Source organism: Schistocerca piceifrons, chromosome 3, assembly GCF_021461385.2.
Source record: "Schistocerca piceifrons isolate TAMUIC-IGC-003096 chromosome 3, iqSchPice1.1, whole genome shotgun sequence".
In the NCBI taxonomy this organism is placed as follows: domain Eukaryota; kingdom Metazoa; phylum Arthropoda; class Insecta; order Orthoptera; family Acrididae; genus Schistocerca; species Schistocerca piceifrons.
In genome coordinates, this window is record NC_060140.1 from 125146625 (window position 1) to 125168370 (window position 21746).

The 21746-nt window shown below is 40.6% G+C and overlaps 1 protein-coding gene across 3 annotated transcripts in view; it reads right to left on the reverse strand.

Annotated features, from left to right (window-relative positions):
* Positions 1-21746, reverse strand: part of LOC124787963 (mismatch repair endonuclease PMS2) — a 157728-nt gene that overhangs the window by 45936 nt on the left and 90046 nt on the right. For 2 of the 3 annotated variants that reach the window (XM_047254969.1, XM_047254970.1), the window contains exons 8-11: positions 13345-13654; positions 12481-13232; positions 12245-12393; positions 2766-2866 (exon numbers count right to left, since the gene is read on the reverse strand). In XM_047254969.1, the coding sequence (XP_047110925.1) occupies positions 2766-2866; positions 12245-12393; positions 12481-13232; positions 13345-13654 (1312 nt within the window). Of the gene's footprint in view, positions 1-2765; positions 2867-5192; positions 5419-12244; positions 12394-12480; positions 13233-13344; positions 13655-21746 lie in introns of all 3 variants that reach the window. The other variant, XR_007016039.1, reaches the window with a different exon arrangement.

The following is a 21746-nucleotide window of genomic DNA, read 5'->3' on the forward strand; positions in this document are numbered from 1 at the left end:
GTGACTGGAATTCGAGTGTAGGAAAAGGGAGAGAAGGAAACATAGTAGGTGAATATGGATTGGGGGGAAGAAATGAAAGAGGAAGCCGCCTTGTAGAATTTTGCACAGAGCGTAACTTAATCATAGCTAACACTTGGTTCAAGAATCATAAAAGAAGGTTGTATACCTGGAAGAATCCTGGAGATACTAATAGGTATCAGATAGATTATATAATGGTAAGACAGAGATTTAGGAACCAGGTTTTAAATTGTAAGACATTTCCAGGGGCAGATGTGGATTCTGACCACAATCTATTGGTTATGAACTGCAGATTGAAACTGAAAAAACTGCAAAAAGGTGGGAATTTAAGGAGATGGGACCTGGATAAACTGAAAGAACCAGAGGTTGTAGAGAGTTTCAGGGAGAGCATAAGGGAACAATTGACAGGAATGGGGGAAAGAAATAAAGTAGAAGAAGAATGGGTATCTCTTAGGGATGAAGTAGTGAAGGCAGCAGAGGATAAAGTAGGTAAAAAGACGAGGGCTAATAGAAATCCTTGGGTAACAGAAGAAATATTGAATTTAATTGATGAAAGGAGAAAATATAAAAATGCAGTAAATGAAGCAGGCAAAAGGGAATACAAACGTCTCAAAAATGAGATCGACAGAAAGTGCAAAATGGCTAAGCAGGGATGGCTAGAGGACAAATGTAAGGATGTAGAGGCTTGTCTCACTAGGGGTAAGATAGATACTGCCTACAGGAAAATTAAAGAGACCTTTGGAGAGAAGAGAACCACTTGTATGAATATCAAGAGCTCAAATGGAAACCCAGTTCTAAGCAAAGAAGGGAAGGCAGAAAGGTGGAAGGAGTATATAGAGGGTTTATACAAGGGCGATGTACTTGAGGACAATATTATGGAAATGGAAGAGGATGTAGATGAAGATGAAATGGGAGATAAGATACTGCGTGAAGAGTTTGACAGAGCACTGAGAGACCTGAGTCGAAACAAGGCCCCGGGAGTAGACAACATTCCATTAGAACTACTGATGGCCTTGGGAGAGCCAGTCATGACAAAACTCTACCATCTGGTGAGCAAGATGTATGAGACAGGCGAAATACCCACAGACTTCAAGAAGAATATAATAATTCCAATACCAAAGAAAGCAGGTGTTGACAGATGTGAAAATTACCGAACTATCAGTTTAATAAGTCACAGCTGCAAAATACTAACGCGAATTCTTTATAGACGAATGGAAAAACTGGTAGAAGCGGACCTCGGGGAAGATCAGTTTGGATTCCGTAGAAATGTTGGAACACGTGAGGCAATACTAACCTTACGACTTATCTTAGAAGAAAGATTAAGAAAAGGCAAACCTACGTTTCTAGCATTTGTAGACTTAGAGAAAGCTTTTGACAATGTTAACTGGAATACTCTCTTTCAAATTCTGAAGGTGGCAGGGGTAAAATACAGGGAGCGAAAGGCTATTTACAATTTGTACAGAAACCAGATGGCAGTTATAAGAGTCGAGGGGCATGAAAGGGAAGCAGTGGTTGGGAAAGGAGTGAGACAGGGTTGTAGCCTCTCCCCGATGTTATTCAATCTGTATATTGAGCAAGCAGTAAAGGAAACAAAAGAAAAATTCGGAGTAGGTATTAAAATTCATGGAGAAGAAGTAAAAACCTTGAGGTTCGCCGATGACATTGTAATTCTGTCAGAGACAGCAAAGGACTTGGAAGAGCAGTTGAACGGAATGGACAGTGTCTTGAAAGGAGGATATAAGATGAACATCAACAAAAGCAAAACGAGGATAATGGAATGTAGTCAAATTAAATCGGGTGAAGCTGAGGGGATTAGATTAGGAAATGAGACACTTAAAGTAGTAAAAGAGTTTTGCTATTTAGGGAGTAAAATAACTGATGATGGTCGAAGTAGAGAGGATATAAAATGTAGACTGGCAATGGCAAGGAAATCGTTTCTGAAGAAGAGAAATTTGTTAACATCGAGTATAGATTTAAGTGTCAGGAAGTCGTTTCTGAAAGTATTTGTATGGAGTGTAGCCATGTATGGAAGTGAAACATGGACGATAACCAGTTTGGACAAGAAGAGAATAGAAGCTTTCGAAATGTGGTGCTACAGAAGAATGCTGAAGATAAGGTGGGTAGATCACGTGACTAATGAGGAGGTATTGAATAGGATTGGGGAGAAGAGAAGTTTGTGGCACAACTTGACTAGAAGAAGGGATCGGTTGGTAGGACATGTTTTGAGGCATCAAGGGATCACAAATTTAGCATTGGAGGGCAGCGTGGAGGGTAAAAATCGTAGAGGGAGACCAAGAGATCAATACACTAAGCAGATTCAGAAGGATGTGGGTTGCAGTGGGTACTGGGAGATGAAGAAGCTTGCACAGGATAGAGTAGCATGGAGAGCTGCATCAAACCAGTCTCAGGACTGAAGACCACAACAACAACAATCCCTGTCTTGTACGAAATATGCAGCACAGAACCAATAAATTTCATGTGAGTGTGAATTGTGTTACAGACATTATTCCTCCATACTGGTAGTAAATTTAAGTCACAATTTTCAGGTATATATGTATGAAAACTTAAACTTTATAAAAAAAAAAAAAAAAAAAAAAAAAAAAAAAAAAAAAAAAAAGCAGGTAAAGTAGAGGTCATAATAGACTACATGTGAAATTAACTATTTAATATAATAAGTATCGAATTCCACAGCCATCTATAGATACTTACACACATAAAATAAATATTACATGCATTACAGTACTTACCTGTTTCATCAATAATAAATTCAAAACCATTTCTATTGAAAATGTCCAAATTTTCAATGAGTAAACATTCCTTAATATAAGTGAGATCTAACTTCTGTGGCCTGCAAAGAAATGACACAATATTCAAGTAAAAAAATATGAGTCACTATAGATATTATTAAAACCATAAACTCATTTAAATTAGTTATTATTACCTTAACATGTACCACACTCAAAACAGGAAAATGACAATATCAGTACACTATTTTCATTAAGTCCTCACAAAAAAATCACGGAAACCAATATATGACATTACAAGACACTGGGAATTGCGCTTGAATGACAGTAAAAGTTGTTATTGGACAAACAAAAGGAGAAAATCATTCACAAATCATATACAGCATTTATTGGTTCGCATTTAAAATGTCAAAGAGTATAACTTTAAAGAGGCTACAGGATTCCAGGGCATTGTTATGTCATAAGAAAGAGAGGATGAGATATCCCTTAATCATATGAAACCAAGAGTCATGTGAAAGATAGTATTTTAATGAAGAGCTACCTTGGATTACATATAGAAAACACATGTGAATTATCAAGACAAAAATCTGTTGTCAGATGTCGAAGTGTCTGGACTGTCTTCAGAAAAATCAAACATGTGGCTGCATTTACGCTTGCCTGTACCAACCCATGGTGTGTGACCAGCTGGGCAACATAGCTGCACCCAGACTATGTCAACCTCAGCCTTGGAGTCTTCATCGTAACTGTGTCATTGTTGCCACGGGTGCCATCAAAATCCACGACCACTGCCTAATTGCTCAGAACTTATCACCCAACACTCTGCCACAGCCTCCACAAGACTGCTCACCATTGCCAGAGTCTGTCAGCTGCCCACCAACACACTCCAGCCAACAGTTCAGAGTTACGTTCTGGGCAGCACCATACCCTAATGCAATGGCAGAAGATGCCCCATGCCGCACAGCATCAGAGTCATGTGCGGTGCTATGGACGCAGCTGACAACTTAGTCCAAGGATGCCTGTGATGCCAGGTCAGCACACCACCACCCGAGCAGTGCGTATTGTCCGCATGCATGTCTTCTTTGCCTGCTACTACAAGGGCGGAATATTATGAGATAATGCCAAATGTGCCAAAGAAGAGGGAGCACTCAGGAGACAGCATAATTAGAAAAGGAACTGTTTTGTACTAACCACTGGTTTGCTGCAACTTCCCCACCTGTCACATTTGTTTCTCAAACTATCTACAAATCCCACAATACTCCAGGAAGATTCAAGCATGTCCTGACAAGCAAGAACTGTATGTTTCATTCCTATTTCTCCACAGCTACATTGGACCAACTATGTTTTCGTCCCCAGTGAGGAACATCTTACTTTTGCACCATTACATTTTGATGATGGAAGCAGGAGGAAGAAGACACACATCATTCCAGTGGTAGAAGACTGCAAGTGGTGGTTCAACTGGAACAGCAACATATGTGAGAAGCAGCAAAGACTCTTCAGTTGTGAGATCCGTACGTTCCGGTACCTTTGTTCCGTGTCTAGTGTGGCACTGTTTTGATTTAGCCCTTCAAATTGACAGCGTTTTCCGTACTTTGCTGCTGGCAAGTGTGGCTTTTCTCTCTGGTTTGGAAATATTTATCTGGCCATGCGCTGTGGGCATTGAGCAGAGCAATGAGGATAGACATGGTTGCTCAGCAGGAGAGCAAGGAGTTGAGAGTGGGCTTGTTAATATGTGGCCATCCACATGCATGGAGTTATTGTAGATCTGCAAAACTGAGCAGTTTTGAGGCACTGCAGCCTGTGGCTTATGCATTTGCTGATAGTGTGACCATGTTCCAGGTATCAATATAATAGAAGAAAACATTCCACGTGGGAAAAATTATATATAAAAACAAAGATGAGGTGACTTACCGAACGAAAGCGCTGGCAGGTCGATAGACACACAAACAAACACAAACATACACACAAAATTCAAGCTTTCGCAACAAACTGTTGCCTCATCAGGAAAGAGGGAAGGAGAGGGGAAGACGAAAGGAAGTGGGTTTTATGTCTGCTTGTGTCTGTATGTGTGGATGGATATGTGCATGTGTGCGAGTGTATACCTGTCCTTTTTTCCCCCTAAGGTAAGTCTTTCCGCTCCCGGGATTGGAATGACTCCTTACCCTCTCCCTTAAAACCCACTTCCTTTCGTCTTCCCCTCTCCTTCCCTCTTTCCTGATGAGGCAACAGTTTGTTGCGAAAGCTTGAATTTTGTGTGTATGTTTGTGTTTGTTTGTGTGTCTATCGACCTGCCAGCATGTTCCAGGTATGTCAGACATATGAAAGTATATTGTGGCCACAAGATACATGTTACTGATTGTGGCAAGCAACATTCAATTCTGAACAGCTACATTAATCTGATGAATGCTATAACTGCCATTATCAAACACCCACCTATACTGATGAACTGGTGGCCCACAGTGGTTGATGTTTGCTGTATAATTCCACAGACCTTCAATGAATTTGTATTGTCATTGGTCAGTTGGCTTGCTGTTTCTGATACTGAGGTGTTTGAGGTTAGTTCCTGTGCTGTTTCTGTGCCTTTTATGTGCCAGTGGACTGAGGTTTGAGTACCAAGGTGTATGTAATGCCAGTATTTAGATGGCAAACATCCAGGCTCCTGCAAAAGGGAAGCTTCATTCTTAATTATTTTAAATTGTATTTCTGTCCTTACTGTTCTTAATTGGTTTTAATTGTATCCATAGTAAATTTCTGATTCATTTAGTTTCATTATAGTTCTGAAATTTCTTGCACTGCACAGTGATATTTATAATAAATACTGCCTTAACATTCCTGTTTTTAATTATTTTTGATGTAATATTATGTGCCTCAAGCATGCTATTCAATTTAATAAATGTAACTTATTTTTTTGGACAAATCAAATTCTGCCAGTTCGTTTCTCTCTGGCACTTTAGAATTTGTGCCACAGTCATCGACCAAAGCAGTTCCTCTGCCTGTTTCACCCTTTGTCTATCAGCAATGTTTTGAACACTACTATCGGGTGGTAGGGAGACACTCAAGGACCAATCATCCTCGAGAGCTTCAACTATTTCTGTCGAAGCCTTAAATTAATAAATCAGAAAGAAATCTACCTCATCAGAATTAATATCCAACCCTCCACCCACAACATATAACCATATCTTGGTTCAAAATTTATAGTTCCTTGGCACTACTTACTTATGTTATCAATAAATTGACATATATTGTATTGATAACCCAAACTCAATCATCTGAATCCACCCTTTTATCCTAAAGGGCCTAGTTCACGTAACATTATCCATGAAGCCTTGTATCTTTGTTGTTCAATATGTTGGATGCATACTTAGTTGTAGTATTTGGTAATGGCCTGAAGACAGAACACCGAACAGTAACAAGTATGCAAAGTAATTTAAAAGGACATTCAGCCCCATGCATACAGTCACACAATGTGATTTGTTGGGTTTGCCATCAAGAATGTCATCACGTAAGCCACCTCTGGGAGTGTGGGAAACTGAGGGTGCTGAGAGGATTTACAAATTTTTTAAAGTAGAATAAGAACTGTAAATATTTAAAATTTAGGTAACAGGTTAGATGAGCTTTTAGGTTAGACTTAGAATATGTGAATTTGGAACCCAGCATGTTTAATAGTGAGGTAGATGTAACCAGTGATAGTTCAGATTTTCTGTCTTTACATTATACATGACTTACTCAAATCAGCAATATGCTGAGCCACAATGCACCTGTAAGATGATTGTTATCAGACATCACAAACCACTCCAGGTCTGCCACGACACAGTACACATAATAACTGTAAATCTGCCAATAGTGTCAGTACAAAATTGTTATTACAGAAAAGATTTACAAAGTTTTTTCCAAAGGTATAATATAGGCAGGAAGGTAGCCCATGAAACAGTCTCTCAGGGTAGAAAGGTAAAAATGTATTATGGGCACTGGAGGGTAGCTGGAGAGAGACTGTGATCACAAATCAGGTCTCTGGTATTCGAGAGCTCTTGAAGCAGATCCACTGGACTACTTATATTCTCTCAGAACGGGAGATACCTATGTCTTAAGATATTGAGGTTTATTGCGAAGGAATGTGTAGAATACAATGATGAAGTGCTTTGGAGGATGAAAGTTATCAACTGTGCTCATCGTAGCATTCTTTCTGGTCAATTTTATTAAAAACACAAAAACTGACCACCTTATTCTGAAAACAGTTTTCATTACTCATTATATCATAATGATAAGGCAACAGGATCCTATGACTATAGATCGAGGTAAACAAGTTATACAGGTCAAGGAGAACCTTTAGTTTTCGTTGTCAGTACCAGAAAGCACGAGATATTGTTAGTGTAAATGTGGGATGTATCTGAACATGATTTATGAGGTTTTTCATTAGTTGCTAGAAATATGTGATGTATGTCATAGGAAGATGTTAGAGATGTGAATTTTAGTGTGTAAATATTAAGTGGAAAGGCTAGCTGATAGGATGCCTCCCTGGACTTTCCCACAATGTGAAATGATGTAGCTGCTAGCAGGACTAAAAATGAGTTGAAGTGAAGAGTCTGTGAATGAGAGCACAGAGGCTCAGTGGTGAATCACGACCTAGTGTTGGTGAAAAGGAGTGTAAATAATGTAAAGGACCAAGTGTCACCATGAGCAACATCAATAAAGCAAAGTACTTGTAAATACTTTCATTCTTATATGACAGTAAAATTTTCAATGGAAATCTGAGAGTGGATTTTTTTCTTGGAAGAGAGAATCTGTAATGGCCTAAACCACAGACAGTGCAAGTGCCATATCTGGAGTGCCAGCTGCTGCAATCAACCTCCTGATGACAGAAGCACCCCTCACCAAGTGCCTGCTACTGTACTGCCACTTTCGAATGTCAAGAACCAGGGACATCAGGAAGCTTGTGCAGTTTGACACACAGCCACAAAACAGCGAAGCAGCATTTACTGACTCTGTTCTAGACCCTTTCATGGTGGCACACAAAATCTGTCCCTCTGTGAAGTCAGCATTGAGTGGCTGCATTTAAACCCATCTGCCTCCAGCCCATAGCGTACAAGCAACTGGGCATTGTAGCTGCACCCATACTGTCAGCCTCAGCCTTGAAGTCTTTGCCATAACTCTTGTCACCATCACTACAGCCAGCATTGAGCCACGATCCAAGAACTACTGCCTGAGTGCCCAGGACTCAACATCCAATGCTCTGCTGCCACCTTTATGAGGGTGCTCACCATCTCCAGAGGCTGCCTGCTGCCGCTCTCCAGCTAGTAGTTCCGAGTTAGACCTTGGGTAGCACTGCAACCTACTACAATGACAGAAGATGCTGCTGGCTACCCCAAGCTGCACAAAAGGAGAACCATGTGCGGTGCTACGGACATCACTGACAACTCAGCCCTGGCATGGCTGTGATGCCAGATCAGCATGCCACCACCTGAGCAGCATGTATTGCCCATTATTCCTTTTCTGCTGCTACAACACTGGAATATTAGAGAGACTGCCAGACTGTGCCACTGAAGAGGGTGCACTCAGAAGCATATCTAAGTTCAATAAATAAATATATGATAGATTTGCATTTACCACTCGTTTGTCTGCAAATTTCCCATGTCACACCTGTCTCCCAAACTATCTACAAACCTACGATGCTCCAAAAGACTCCAGCACATCCTAACAAGCAATAACTGTTTATTCAGAATGACATTCTCACTCTACAATGAAGTGTGTGCTGATACGAAACTTCCTGGCAGTTAGCAGGAGAACTTCTGTGAAGTTGGGAAGGTAGGAGATGAGGTAGTAAATCTGCGAGGACAGGTCGTGAGTCATGCTTGGGTAGCTCAATTGGTAGAGCACTTGCCCACAAAAGGCAAATGCCCTGAGTTCAAGTCTCAGTCCAGCACACAGTTTTAATCTGCCAGGTAGTTCCATATCAGTCCACATTCCGTTGCAGAGTGAAAATTTCTTTCCGGAAACTTTCCCCAGCCTGTTGCTATGTCTCCACAATATCCTTCCTTCCCCGAGTGCTTGTCTTGCAAGGTCCACAGGAGAACTTCTGTGAAGTTGGGAAGATACGAGACAAGGTACCCACGGAAGTAAAGCTGTAAGAATGGGTCGTGAGTCATGCTTGGGTAGCTCAGTCGATAGAATGCCTGCCCCAAAAGGCAAAGGTCCTGAGTTCGAGTCTTGATCCACCATATAGTTTTACTCTTCCAGGAAGTTTCAAGAATTGTAAATGTTTCACTCATGTTTCTCCAACCTGCTACAAAAATCACATAACATAAACCAACCATTGTAACACAAAGCTAAGGGTCTGCAGAAGATACTATGCACTCAAGTACTCGGTGAGTGTATGCATCCATGAAGCCTCAAGACCTTTTTCCTGCAATGTACTGAATGACAACATTCTGAGGAAGATAAGACTTTTTTTTTATGCTTGCCATCGGATTCAAAAGAAGTTCTCACAGTGTGCATCAGTGGCCTTGATATCTTAGGCTGAACAATTGATCATGTCTTGAAAATGTATCTAACCACTTGCATTGTATCATTTCTATAAAGACAGAAGATCCCATCATTGAGCAGACCAAGCAAATTATGGGCCTCTGAATGAATCATCATGATTGTACCTCACAGCAATGACATTTCTGAAGTAGAACACAGGTCACTCAAATCAGGAGATACCTATTTGTACGAATGTACAAATGTTGAAAATTCTTCTTTTTCTTTTATTTTTCCAGATAAAAATCACATATTTTTGTTATTGAAATGTGTGTTCTAGCTATAAATTACAGTTCTCATCAGATCAAATGTTTTACTCATAAAGAGCCTCTTGTAACACCTGAGACGCATGTATTGTATGTTTTGTAGAGCTGTTGACAATTCCATTTACCCTTCCTCTCTTGACTGATAACCCAGTTTAGTCCCTTTATTCTCCAAACTCTCCCCCCCCCCCCCTTTCTCTCATCTTCCACAGTGCAGATGGATGTAAGGTGCTTGTATGCTCCAAACTGGTCGATCTTTAAGGCTTGGGTCATATCAGACTATCTGCTTTCACCTCCAGCACATGTGTGGCAGTTATGATTGTCTACATGTTCTATGTGATCAGTGGGAAAGACTTCCTACCATTTTATAGATTTCTACTGAGTATATTCACCTTTGTAACCCTGGGGTCCTAGCCTGACCTTGGGTTTTCATGACACATGATACGTAGTATCGTGTCATGTCGAAAACCCAAGGTCAGGCCGGGGTCCCCAGGGTCACATGGCGGCTGTCAACGTGATGCTGAGATAATGGTCTGTTTAGGACCTTATCTGGGCAAGCACCCACGACAGTGAAAGGTTGGCAGGTGCAAAACTTTTCATTTTGGAGCTCCATGCAGTAACACGTGTTTGTTGGTTACGTATATAAATGCAAAATCTACTAAACTTTAGTCAGCACAATGTCATGGTTAAATGAGTATTTAAACACGGGACAACATGGTGCAATACAGTACGTAGGAGGAACTTTGTATCCAGGACCGGTGGACAATATTGAAATGGCGGAACAGGGAAACGGTTTTAATGTTAATAGTAGTAATAGTATAAGGACAATGTTTCGAAAAGATGCTGCAGATGAAATTAGGTATGGAGAAAATCCAGCATACAATGATTTAGAAGAAGAAGTTGTTGAATTTGAATTGGAGCCAATGCCAACAGATGAAGTTAATACTGGACTGCGAGGAAGGTCATACAGCAACAGAAATAAATACAGCTGAAAATACGCCACTTTTATCTGGAGCGCCTGAAACAGCAGTTGATGGTGCTACCTTGAGCACATCTTTATCTGGAACTGGTGCGGCAACTGGTGCAACGTTATCTACAGCGCAGATAGCTGGAGCAGCTGGTGTTACTGCTTTAGCTGGTACTGGAATAGCATATGGTGCAAAAAAATTAGTTGATCGAATAAATAACAAAGGATTGACGTTGCCAGGTAGTGATTATGTTTCCCGACATGTCCCCCTCACATTCCGAAGGAAGAAAATATTACTTCCCAACACCAAAGCAGTCACCTTTACCTTTATGTGTGTCTGTCAGCAGTATTACAAATTTATGCTCCTTCGGTGGGTGAACTTGTGCAGTCAGAATGGACTGCTAAACACAGCTGTGATTCAGCAAAACACTTCCTAAAATGGACCAAGGTACACAACGGGAATCTTATCATTGTCATTGGAGCATAATTTGACATGAAGTGGATCCAGAAAACTGCCTACAATTCTGCTGTAAACAGGTTACTAGAGCACTGAGCAATGGACTGTGAATCTACACATAGACAAAGTGGGGCTGCATACAGTTTTAAAGAGGACCTAAAAGTGACAACAGCTGATCTAGTCTACATGCAGATCCTTCACCTATCAAGAGTGTTTTTCAGTGCCACAACAAACAATGTCACTGAAATATCAGACTTCGTGCAGCAGCTGCAATGACAGATTTGCAAAGTAAGAGTAGCTATGCCATAGGAACATGGCATGCAGCAGCCATTCATTTATTGTGACCAATAATCATGCAAGTGTGCCTTCTTCTGCCATGAAACCATTTGGAACCCATTATTATCCTCATTTGAAGGCCCATTTATGGCATCTAAAAATCATGAAAAGCTTCTGATGTCACCAAAATAGTAAAATCTCCTGCAATGACTTGCAACAACAGACTGAAACCTACCTTCCCCACAACTGAGATTCTCGTCCATGAGGAAAAGAAGAGCAACCTTGTGATACTATCTGTGCATGAATATGTGAGAACAGCAGCCACACCAATCCTGACAACAAACATCTCATGGCCTCTGAGAAGTAGCCTCATAGTGACACTGTTCATTTTAATTCCAGATATCACTGACACTTGGTGATAATAAGGAGACACATATGGATATTTGTATAATTATATGGAGAGCATATGGCCATGCCTCTCATCTATGAAATAACAACATATATTTTTTTAAACTATTATGTTTATGTAATTCATGACCAACATATCTCCAAGACACTGATAACAGGGGCTCTTCAATAGGAACTACTGCATCTGCTAAAGTGTAACAATATTATAGAGAAAGGCATAAGTGTAACTACTGCTCAAATCTATATGTGGTATACAGTACATACAATTTTAACAATTCTGCGTCTAATTACACGTCATCATGACAGTCTGGTGAATTTTGGCACTACAATGTGGTCTTCCTTAATGCATGCATTTCTTTCTCAAAAGAACTACTTCAGTACTGTAAATTGTTTTAATTTAATAAAAATGCACTGTAATGTGTTAAAAAAAATCCCTTGACTATAAACTGGAAAAATAGTAGGTTACCAATAAATTCAGGTCTTAAGCAAATAGGAAATTAAAATATGTTTGGCAGTATCTCGTACATAATCACGGAAAGAACACAAAAACTTGTAGATTACTCTTAACTCAGTCAGTCCATACATAAATAAAACTTACACAACAAGTTTCTGGTTTTGAAGTGATACAGTTTTTTGCAACATTTCAAAATTGTAAATTTCATCTGATGCATGCTGATCAATGATGAAGAGATCGGAATCCAAATGTGTTATAATGAAACCTTTATTAAACTGCCCAACTATTTTCATCTGTAAGAAAGAAAAAACATCAAGGAAAAAAACAAAGAGATAGACACACAGTATATATGTAATTTCCAAATGTCAGTAGTAAAATACCTTAGCAAACATGTCTTTTGTAATCTCTCTCCTGAGCTCTTGTTCTGCAAGAGAGTTCTGCGCTGGATCAATTTCAGCTTTGAATTTAAAGTTACATTCTGCATCTGCTGTAGACTTGGACAACCGTTTAAAAGCTTCCATTTCTTCAGTAATGGAATTTAAATCAACATTCCATCTAATAGGTTCCGATACATAAGTAACTTCAGAAGTGACAAATTCATGGTCACCTATTTCATCTTCTGTAATGATCACTTCATCATCTATAGAGTTTATCTCACTTGTAACATCTACGGGTCTGGGTTCTTCTGCAGTAACATTATTACTACTACCAACAAATATTTCAGTTTCCACATCAGGAGTCTTATTTGTAGTTCTACTGGTCACACAAGTTCTTTGTTCTAAATAATCCTCACTGATTAGATTCACATTTTCTGAACATGTCTGGATTCTATCTGACACACTGTTTTTACTTTCAGCTGCAGAGGAAACAGATGTAGTACGACTGAATGTAGACACTATACTGTTTAGATTCTGTTCCTCAGATTCTTCTCCATATTCAAAAGGAGTTTTAATAGATTCAGGTGACTCATCAGAAAGGACAGACACAGTTCTGCTGAATGAGTACACATTCCTTTCAAAACTGTTGTCACCATTTCCCTTTTTGGTGTGTGCTTGTGCAGCTGTGTCTACTACTTCAGATACACCTGTTTTTTTCACACTCATATGTGTAAAGTAGTTGTTCAGACAATGCTCTGTAAAGAGATGCATCAAAACCAAGTGAAATAAGAACAAACCACACATTCATGGATCAAAAGAGGAAAAAAAAAAAAAAAAAAAAAAAAAATCAAAAGTGACACTACTCACGTTTTGATCGGCCATATTTATCTTGGCGAATAATCTCAAGAGTCCTTTTAATGCCTCTCTTTGATGATCCAAGAGTTCCTGGAGATCCAGTGGCTCCTCCTGGAGAACTATAGTTACTTGAAGGAGAACCAACACCACTCACTGGGGACCCAGAATCACTGCTTGGAGAACGGCGCCACTGTTGTAGGATATCTAACCCTGATAGAGGTGATTCTGATGATGGTGATGATGTAGGAGATTGTGTAAAAGATGGTACGTTATTCACCTTGAGTGTTGAAGGAACCGACTCATATAGTTTCAGCAATGATCCCTAAATGTGTTAATAAAACCAGAATGTAATAAGTTTATAATAAAATATCGAAAATATAAACCTGCATTAAAAGGATAGTGACAAAAATTAACTGACAAAAAAGTCATCAAATATATTGTCATCTACAAAACTACAGCACCATACAAGAATGATTAAAAGAGAATGAATTTCGATCCACACTTTAGCAAAACAGGTGTGAGAAACAATAAAATTTACAGCGCAATAGTAAATGCCCCATATGAACCAGCACACACTGTAATAAGAATGTACTGACTGAAATAGGCTCTTAATATACCCCTGAAGAATAGCTACTATCTGACACCACAGTTTATTCAGACTAGCTATTGGAAGATTCAACCAAACGATTTCTCTGTATACCTGGCATAAGTAGAGCAAGATAGCTTTACTGGTTACAAAATTTATTTTCTGAAGCTGAGATATGAACTAATGTCAGGACTGTGGAAAACTGAGTATTTTGTGTGTTTGTGGTTTATAGGCACTCAACGGTGAGATCATCAGTGAGTATTCTGCAGAGGTTGCATTAAGCTGGCTACAGTGCAGTCATTGTTATATCCAGAAACTAAAAATGATCACATATCTGGAAAAAAATGTACACTCTGGCCTCATGAAATACACTCTTTGATAAAAGTATTTATGAAACAGTCATCAGACAGAAAAATGGTACATAACGCCTAGAGCATTAAGCTGTTGCTCAACATGTCAGGATTACAGGAGTTGTTACTGACTTTCCGATAACTGTTTGACCAAAACCTCTGCATACAGGGGAAAGCAGTGAGACACATACTTTCTTTTGTGCAGAATCACAAGAATTCATTCTGTAAGGACTTACATGAATTGCAGTTATTTTATTGTCACATACAGATAATTATAATGGGAATTTCAAAGACACCATTATTTCTTGTGAGGTGTAACAGTATGGACCTAAACAAGAGGCACTGATGCTGTAAAGAGAGCCACCTGTAACAATACTCTGGTACAGCATTTTTCTACGGCACCTGCTGGGTGTCAATGCCCACCTGCCAGTCAGCAACAACAATACAACAAATTCATTTTAGTAAGTGTAAATACTGGTCTTCTGGCCAGGCAGGTCATCAAATTGATGGGTCATCAAGGCTGCATCTGTCAAAGTGTTGGCTTTTGTCATGAGGCCACTCTGCTCCATCATCATCTTGATAGGACAACCTGTCTGGGTGTCCTACCACTGTCTAATGGGCTGAAGGTTGAACTGAGGCCCTCTTAGCCACTGAGCCTTTGCAGTGTCTGCTAGCACCAGCCATTTGGTGCTTGTGCACCACGTCACTTGTCAAATCAACACTGATATAGCACAGCTGCTGGCCAGGGACACTGACTACACAAGGATGTGCCACACCAGGGCTGCACTGTGCACAGTGGATGCCAGTGACCAACTACAATGCTTCACCACTGGGTCTGTGTGTCAAGGCCCACATTTGAGCACCACCAGATGTGGGACTGAGCTTTTCATATGAACTATTGGTGTAATAAAGGGATTTTGTCATCTTCAAGTGGATTCTGACTTGCCGCGAGTCACCATCTATCAGAGAACATCCACACGGCTCAGAGGTGATCTTTTATGTTAGTCGTGTAAACTGCAATTTCATAACTCCTTTGTGAAATGATGATATCTGCAGCAGACACAATCCAAAGGCAAACAATGATGCACAATTTTACATGATAAAATTAAAGGATAGCTCTATTACCAAGTTCATAATGATATAACTATTTGTTGTTCTGTTTTATAAATAATCAAACTAACAATGTGCTATGACAAGTGCAGTTTCTATAGAATTATTACACCGGACCTTTTAAATAAATAATAACCAGGGCTATTGCCATCAAGTCATCCTGTGGCACTGGGCGAAACTGAATACCAATGAAACATGTACCATGCTCCCAGGAGTGCTAATATGTTTTCCTGTTGTCAGTTTAAAATTGGTAACTTGTACAACACATAAAGATGGCCCGTTGAGTTGCAGACAGGCACAACGAAAAAACTGTTACACCCGTAACTATTGGCCAAAGCCTTCTTCAGCAAAGAAGCCATACACACATTTACACAGGCAAGCACATCTCACACACACTCAGCTGCCAGCACTAGCAGCTCCAATCAGAATGCAACTGTCACGTGAACAGCAATCTGGAGTGGGAATGACAAATAAGAAGGGGAGAAAAGGAGAGGAGAGAAAAAGGAGACGTCTGAAAAAGGAGAGGTGCTCCCATCCTTTTCCACACCTCTCGCTTTCCTCTTCTCTCCTTTTCCACTCTCCTCCTTTTTGTCTCCTCTTCTCCTTTTCACACCCAGTCTTTTCCTCCCCCCCCCCCCCCTCCCAAAACCCCTCCACCTCCTGATATTACATCTGGCAGTCTCTAATCCCTACACACCCTGCTAGACAGCACTTTTCCTGCCCCCCCCCCTCCCCCCCCCCATACCCTACCCCACCCTTGTACAATAACCTGACGCAAGTCTAAATGTTTTACAATATTTTCAGCATAAATAAATAATGCTTGCAATCTGCAAAAGTCTTTCTAGGCACAATACCACTGCCAAGAAGAAGAAGGATAATCTAAACTGCTTACACGAAGAAGCAAGTACAATTGTCATGGTTGTTGTGTTGTTATGAAGTATGTTTGCACTCTGAGGAGAAGGCAACAGATTGTGCTGTTTAAATACATACAGTTTTCTGAAGATACACCAATAACACATCTACGGTATGGCTTACAGCATGTGACAAACCTTTAATCCTGTTTATATGATACTAGGAAAGTTTGATGTTCCATGGGAAAATGGGTATTGTGCTTGATTCATTTAGAAATAACCTGTTTCGATAAAAGTTCAGCATCAGAAGATCTACATCTACATGGCTACTCTGCAATTCACACTTAAGTGCCTGGCAGAGTGTTCAGTGCAGTCTTTGTTTTGCCTTCCCCACAATTTTATCTATGTGGTCTTTCCAATTTAAGTTGCTCGTAATTGTAATTCCTAGGTATTTAACAGAATTGACAGCCCTTAGATTTGTGCGATTTATCGTATACCCAAAACTTATTGGATTTCTTTTAGTGCCCATGTGAGTGACCTCACACTTTTCTTTGTTTAGTGCCAATTGCCACTTTTCACACCATACAGAAATTCTCTCTAGATCATTTTGTAATTGGAATTGATCATCTGATGATTTTACTAGACTGTAAATTATAGCATCATCTGCAAACAATTGAAGGGAGCTGCTCATATTATCACCTAGATCATTTATGTAAATCAGGAACAGCAGAGGGCCTATGACACTACCTAGTGGAATGCCAGATATCACTTCTGTTCTACTCGATGATTTACCGTCTATCACTACAAACTGTGACCTCTCCGAGAGGAAATCACTAATCCAGCCACACAACTTAGATGATACTCCATATGCACGCAATTTGATTAATAGTCGCTTGTGAGGAATGGTATCAAAAGTCTTCTAGAAATCTAGGAATATGGAATCGATCTGAAATCCCTTGTTGACAGGACTCATTACTTCATGGGAACAAAGAGGTAGCTTTGTTGCACAAGAACGATATTTTCTAGATCCGTATTGGTTACGTATCAATAAGTCATTTTGTTCAAGGTGATTCATAATGTTCAAGTACAGTATATGCTCCAAAATCCTACTGCAAACTGAGGCCAGTGATATGGGTCTGTAATTCAATGGGTTACTCCTATTTCCTTTCTTGAATATTCGTGTGACCTGTGGTACTTTCCAGTCTTTATGAACAGACCTTTCGTCAAGTGAGTGGTTGTATATGATTGCTAAGAAAGGTCCTATTGTGTCTGCATACTCTGAAAGGAACCTGACTGGTATACCATCTGGACCGGAAGACTTGCCTTTCTTAAGTGATCTGAGTTGTTTTGCAACACCTAAGATATCTACTTTTATGTCACTCATGCTAACAACTGTTCTGGTTTCGAATTCTGGAATATTTAGTTCATCTTGTTTCGTGAAGGAATTACAGAAAACTGTATTTAGTAACTCTGCTTTAGTGGCACCATCATTGGTAACATTTCCATCGCTATCATGCAGTGACGGTATTGACTGTTTTTTGCCACTGGTGTACTTTACATACGACCAGAATCTCTTTGGGTTTTCTACCATATTTTGAGACAATGTTTCATTGTGGAAACTATTAAAAGCATCTCACACTGACGTCTGCACTAAATTTCGAGCTTCCATGAAACTTAGCCAGTCTTGGGGATTTTGCGTTCTTCTGAATTTGGCATGCTTTTTTCATTGCTTCTGCAACAGTGTTCTGACGTGTTTTGTGGACCATGGTAGATCAGTCCCGTCTGTTATTAACTTATGCGGTATGAATCTATCTACTGCTGTCGATACTGTATCTTTGAATTTGAGCCATATCTGGTCTACACTTACATAAATAGCTTGGAAGGAATGAAGACTCTCTCTTAGGAAGGCATCAAGCAAATTTTTATCTGCTGTTTTAAATAGATATATTTTGCATTTATTTTTAGTGGTTTTGGTTGATATGGTTTTGAGCCTTGCTACAATGACCTCGTGTTCACTAATCCCTGTATCCATCATGACACTCTCTATTAGATCAGGATTATTTGTGGCTAAGAGATCCAGTGTGTTTTCCCAACCATTTACAATTCGTGTGGACTCATGAACTAACTGTTCAAAGTAATTCTCAGAGAAAGCATATATTACAATTTCGGAAGATGTTTACTGTCTACCACCGGCTTTGAACATGTATTTTCGCCAACAAATTGAGGGTAGACTGAAGTCTCCACCAATTATAACTGTATGAATGGGGTACTTTCTTGTAATGAGATTCAAGTGTTCATTGAAACATTCAGCTATTATATCATCTAAGTTGGGGGATTGGTAGAAGGAGCCAATTATTATTTTGGTATGGCTGTTAAGTATAACCTCTACCCACAGTAATTTGCAGGAACTATCTATTTCAACTTCACTACAAGATAAACTACTACCAACAGACACAAACACACCACCACCTACTTTATTGAATATATCCTTTCCGAACACGGTTTGCACCTCTGTAAAAATTTCAGCAGAATTTATCTCTGGCTTTAGCCAGCTTTCTGTTCCTATAACAATTTCAGCTTCAGTGCTTTCTATCAGTACTTGAAACTCTGGTACTTTTCCAACACAGCTACGACAATTTACAACTACAATACCGACTGTTGCTTGGTTGATTCTTGTTGTTTCTTTACCCTGTACTCTTGGAGACTGGAGCCCTTTTTGATCTTTCTCGAGACTGTCTAACCTAAAAAACCACCCAGTCGATGCCACACAGCCCCTGCTACCCGCATAGCTGCCTTCTGTGTGTAGTGGACACCTGACCTATTTAGCAGAACCTGCAGCCAACACGGCCGCAGAACCATCTGAGCCTCTGATTCAGACCCTCCACTCAGCTCTTTACCAAACTTCCGCAATCGGTCCTGTCAAAGATGCTGCAGATGGCAAGCTCTGCCTTCATCTCGCAAGCAAGACTGGCAGTCTTCCCCATCTCAGGTAGCCGCCGCAAACCAGACAGAATCTCTTCCGATCCATAGCGACACATGTCATTCCTGCTGACATGAGCCACCACCTGCAGTTGGCTGCACCCTGTACCCTTCATGGAATCTGGAAGGACCCTTTCCACATCTTGGATGACTACCCCCAGTATGCACATGGAGTGCACATTGGCTTTCTTCCTGTCCTTAGCTGCCATACCCCTAAGGGGCTCCATCATCTGCCTAACATTAGAGCTCCCAATGAGAAGCAATCCCACCCTCTGCGCTTGTCCCGACGTCTCAGGAAGATCGACTACTGTTGCAACAGGCGAGGCCACCCTTGCTGGCTCAGAAGTACTTTCGGCAGTGGGCAGTACCTCAAACCTGTTACGGAAGTGTAAGGGTACAGCCTTGCAGCCAGCACCAACTTTCGCCTTCCACCAGGGATTCACGATCCTGCCACGGTTCACCAATCAGCATCAGGCAAGTGTCGACCACCCAAAATTTGTGAATTAAACAATGCAAATACCCAAAAACACGCTAAGAAATTAAGAATTAAATTATGAAACAAATAAGTGAGCTAAGAGTATGACTTGCTGCTGGCTGTTGCTTATCCAATGGTGGCAGGGAGCTCATACTAGAGCAGTATAGCTTATACTAGGCTAACTAAGTGCACACAATGACAGTGCAGCACCCTCAGCTTACAAGTCACTTCACACCCTCTTGTTGACAATGTCAGAAATGACTAGTATACTCTGTATAGATACTAGTATATTCTGTGATAGCAGTTATATATATTGTTGATATACAGATCAACAAAGTCTCTTTATGTGAAGTGTACTGTTTATTATGTACCTGCAAAGTGGTTACACCTACAAAAGAATCATGGAACAGTTATAACAGCAATAAGAATGAATGGGTAAGTCCAAGCGTTGGTGCAGTCACACAGCCAGGAAAGCACATGTCTGGCCATGCTGGCATTTCCTGCCTGCCGCCCGCCTAACACTAGTTCCACCTGCATCTGAGGCATAACACTGCCTGCATTCGCCGAGAGCTGCAACTCCAGTGAGCTTTTCTACCTGCTATGACCTCCTGACCTTCTGGGGCAGTTCCAAAAACACAAGTGAACCAGTGGCATTTAATGTGCCAGTCAGCCCTCTGGATTGGTTCCCACATATTGAAAGCCATTTAGTCACCTCTCGCATAAAGTGAGATTCCACCAAATATGCACATGTGGTGGCACTACAAGACAGCTACTCTGCCAAGTGAGGTTAGTGACACCATTACAAACTTGCTTGCCTTTGGAAAACACGAGTCCAAAAGGCAAGCTTATTCAGCAGTTTTCCTTCTCTTAAAACACAACGCTTAGGACAATTGTTGCATAGGGAGGAAATTGGGGACAGGGAGCCATCACCATTCCTGCAACACATCCACGCCTTGGCTGGACCAGACATCCCGGATCCACTCCTAGGGTCCTTACGGGTTTCTTACTTGCCAGAGGTGCATTGCAATCTGCTCTCGATAACGCAAGAGGTAAATTGGAGCACACTGGCAGAGATTGAAGATAAGGTATCTGAGGCAGCTGCTCTGCAGGTATTTATTACAATGACCACCAGAGACAGGTGGGACATCATCATCTATCATCTTGACAAGTTGATATGGTAGGTTGTAGCCCTCAATGTATACACCCAATGAGACTATATGCCATCACATGGATGATGAGCAGGCACTCCTCAGGAAACATGAACAGAAGCCTACCACATCCAGTGGGCAAGTCTGCCAGCAGAACCAGCCCAGGCAATCATCGTGTTTAGTGATAGCAGACAGGATCACTAAGACGCATTTTCTGGTTGATACTCACCTGGATGTGTGCCTGTTTCCCAGATGCCTGCTATGGTAACCGAGACCATGTGCAAAGCAAATGATTTGTTCATAGCTACATATAAGGTCATGATTACATTTAAATGTTGTTCTGTGACGGTCATTTGAGAGGTGATTTATAATCACAGACATGACAGGTGCTGTCTTTCAAATACCTGTGACAACAGAGGAAATTGACAAAACAGAAATAATTACACACTTTGGGCTATCTGAATTCCCATACATGTCATATGGCTACAGAATGCTGCACAGACTTTTCAGCTCTTTATTGATGAAGTTTTGCGGGGACTAGACTTCTGTTTTGCGTACGTAGATGAGGTGTTGGTGGCACTATTATTCCCTGAAAAACATGAAAGACATCTACGCATAGTATTCCACAGGTTTGATCACTATGGAATCTTCCTCACAAATCTGGCTAAACGCGTCATTGGTGCTAACAAAGTGACATTCCTGGAATTTCAGGTAGATACCCACCAGCTGACTGCATCACCATACATCTTACCCTGGCCCAAAACAGTGCACGAAATGCATCAACAACTGGGGATGATAAACTTTTATTGTTGTTTTTTATGTCAAGCTACTGAGGCCCAGGTGCCATCCATGTTGCCCTCGTCGGCTACAAAGTGCACAGCTCCACACCAGTCACTTGAACTGACAAACTGCACG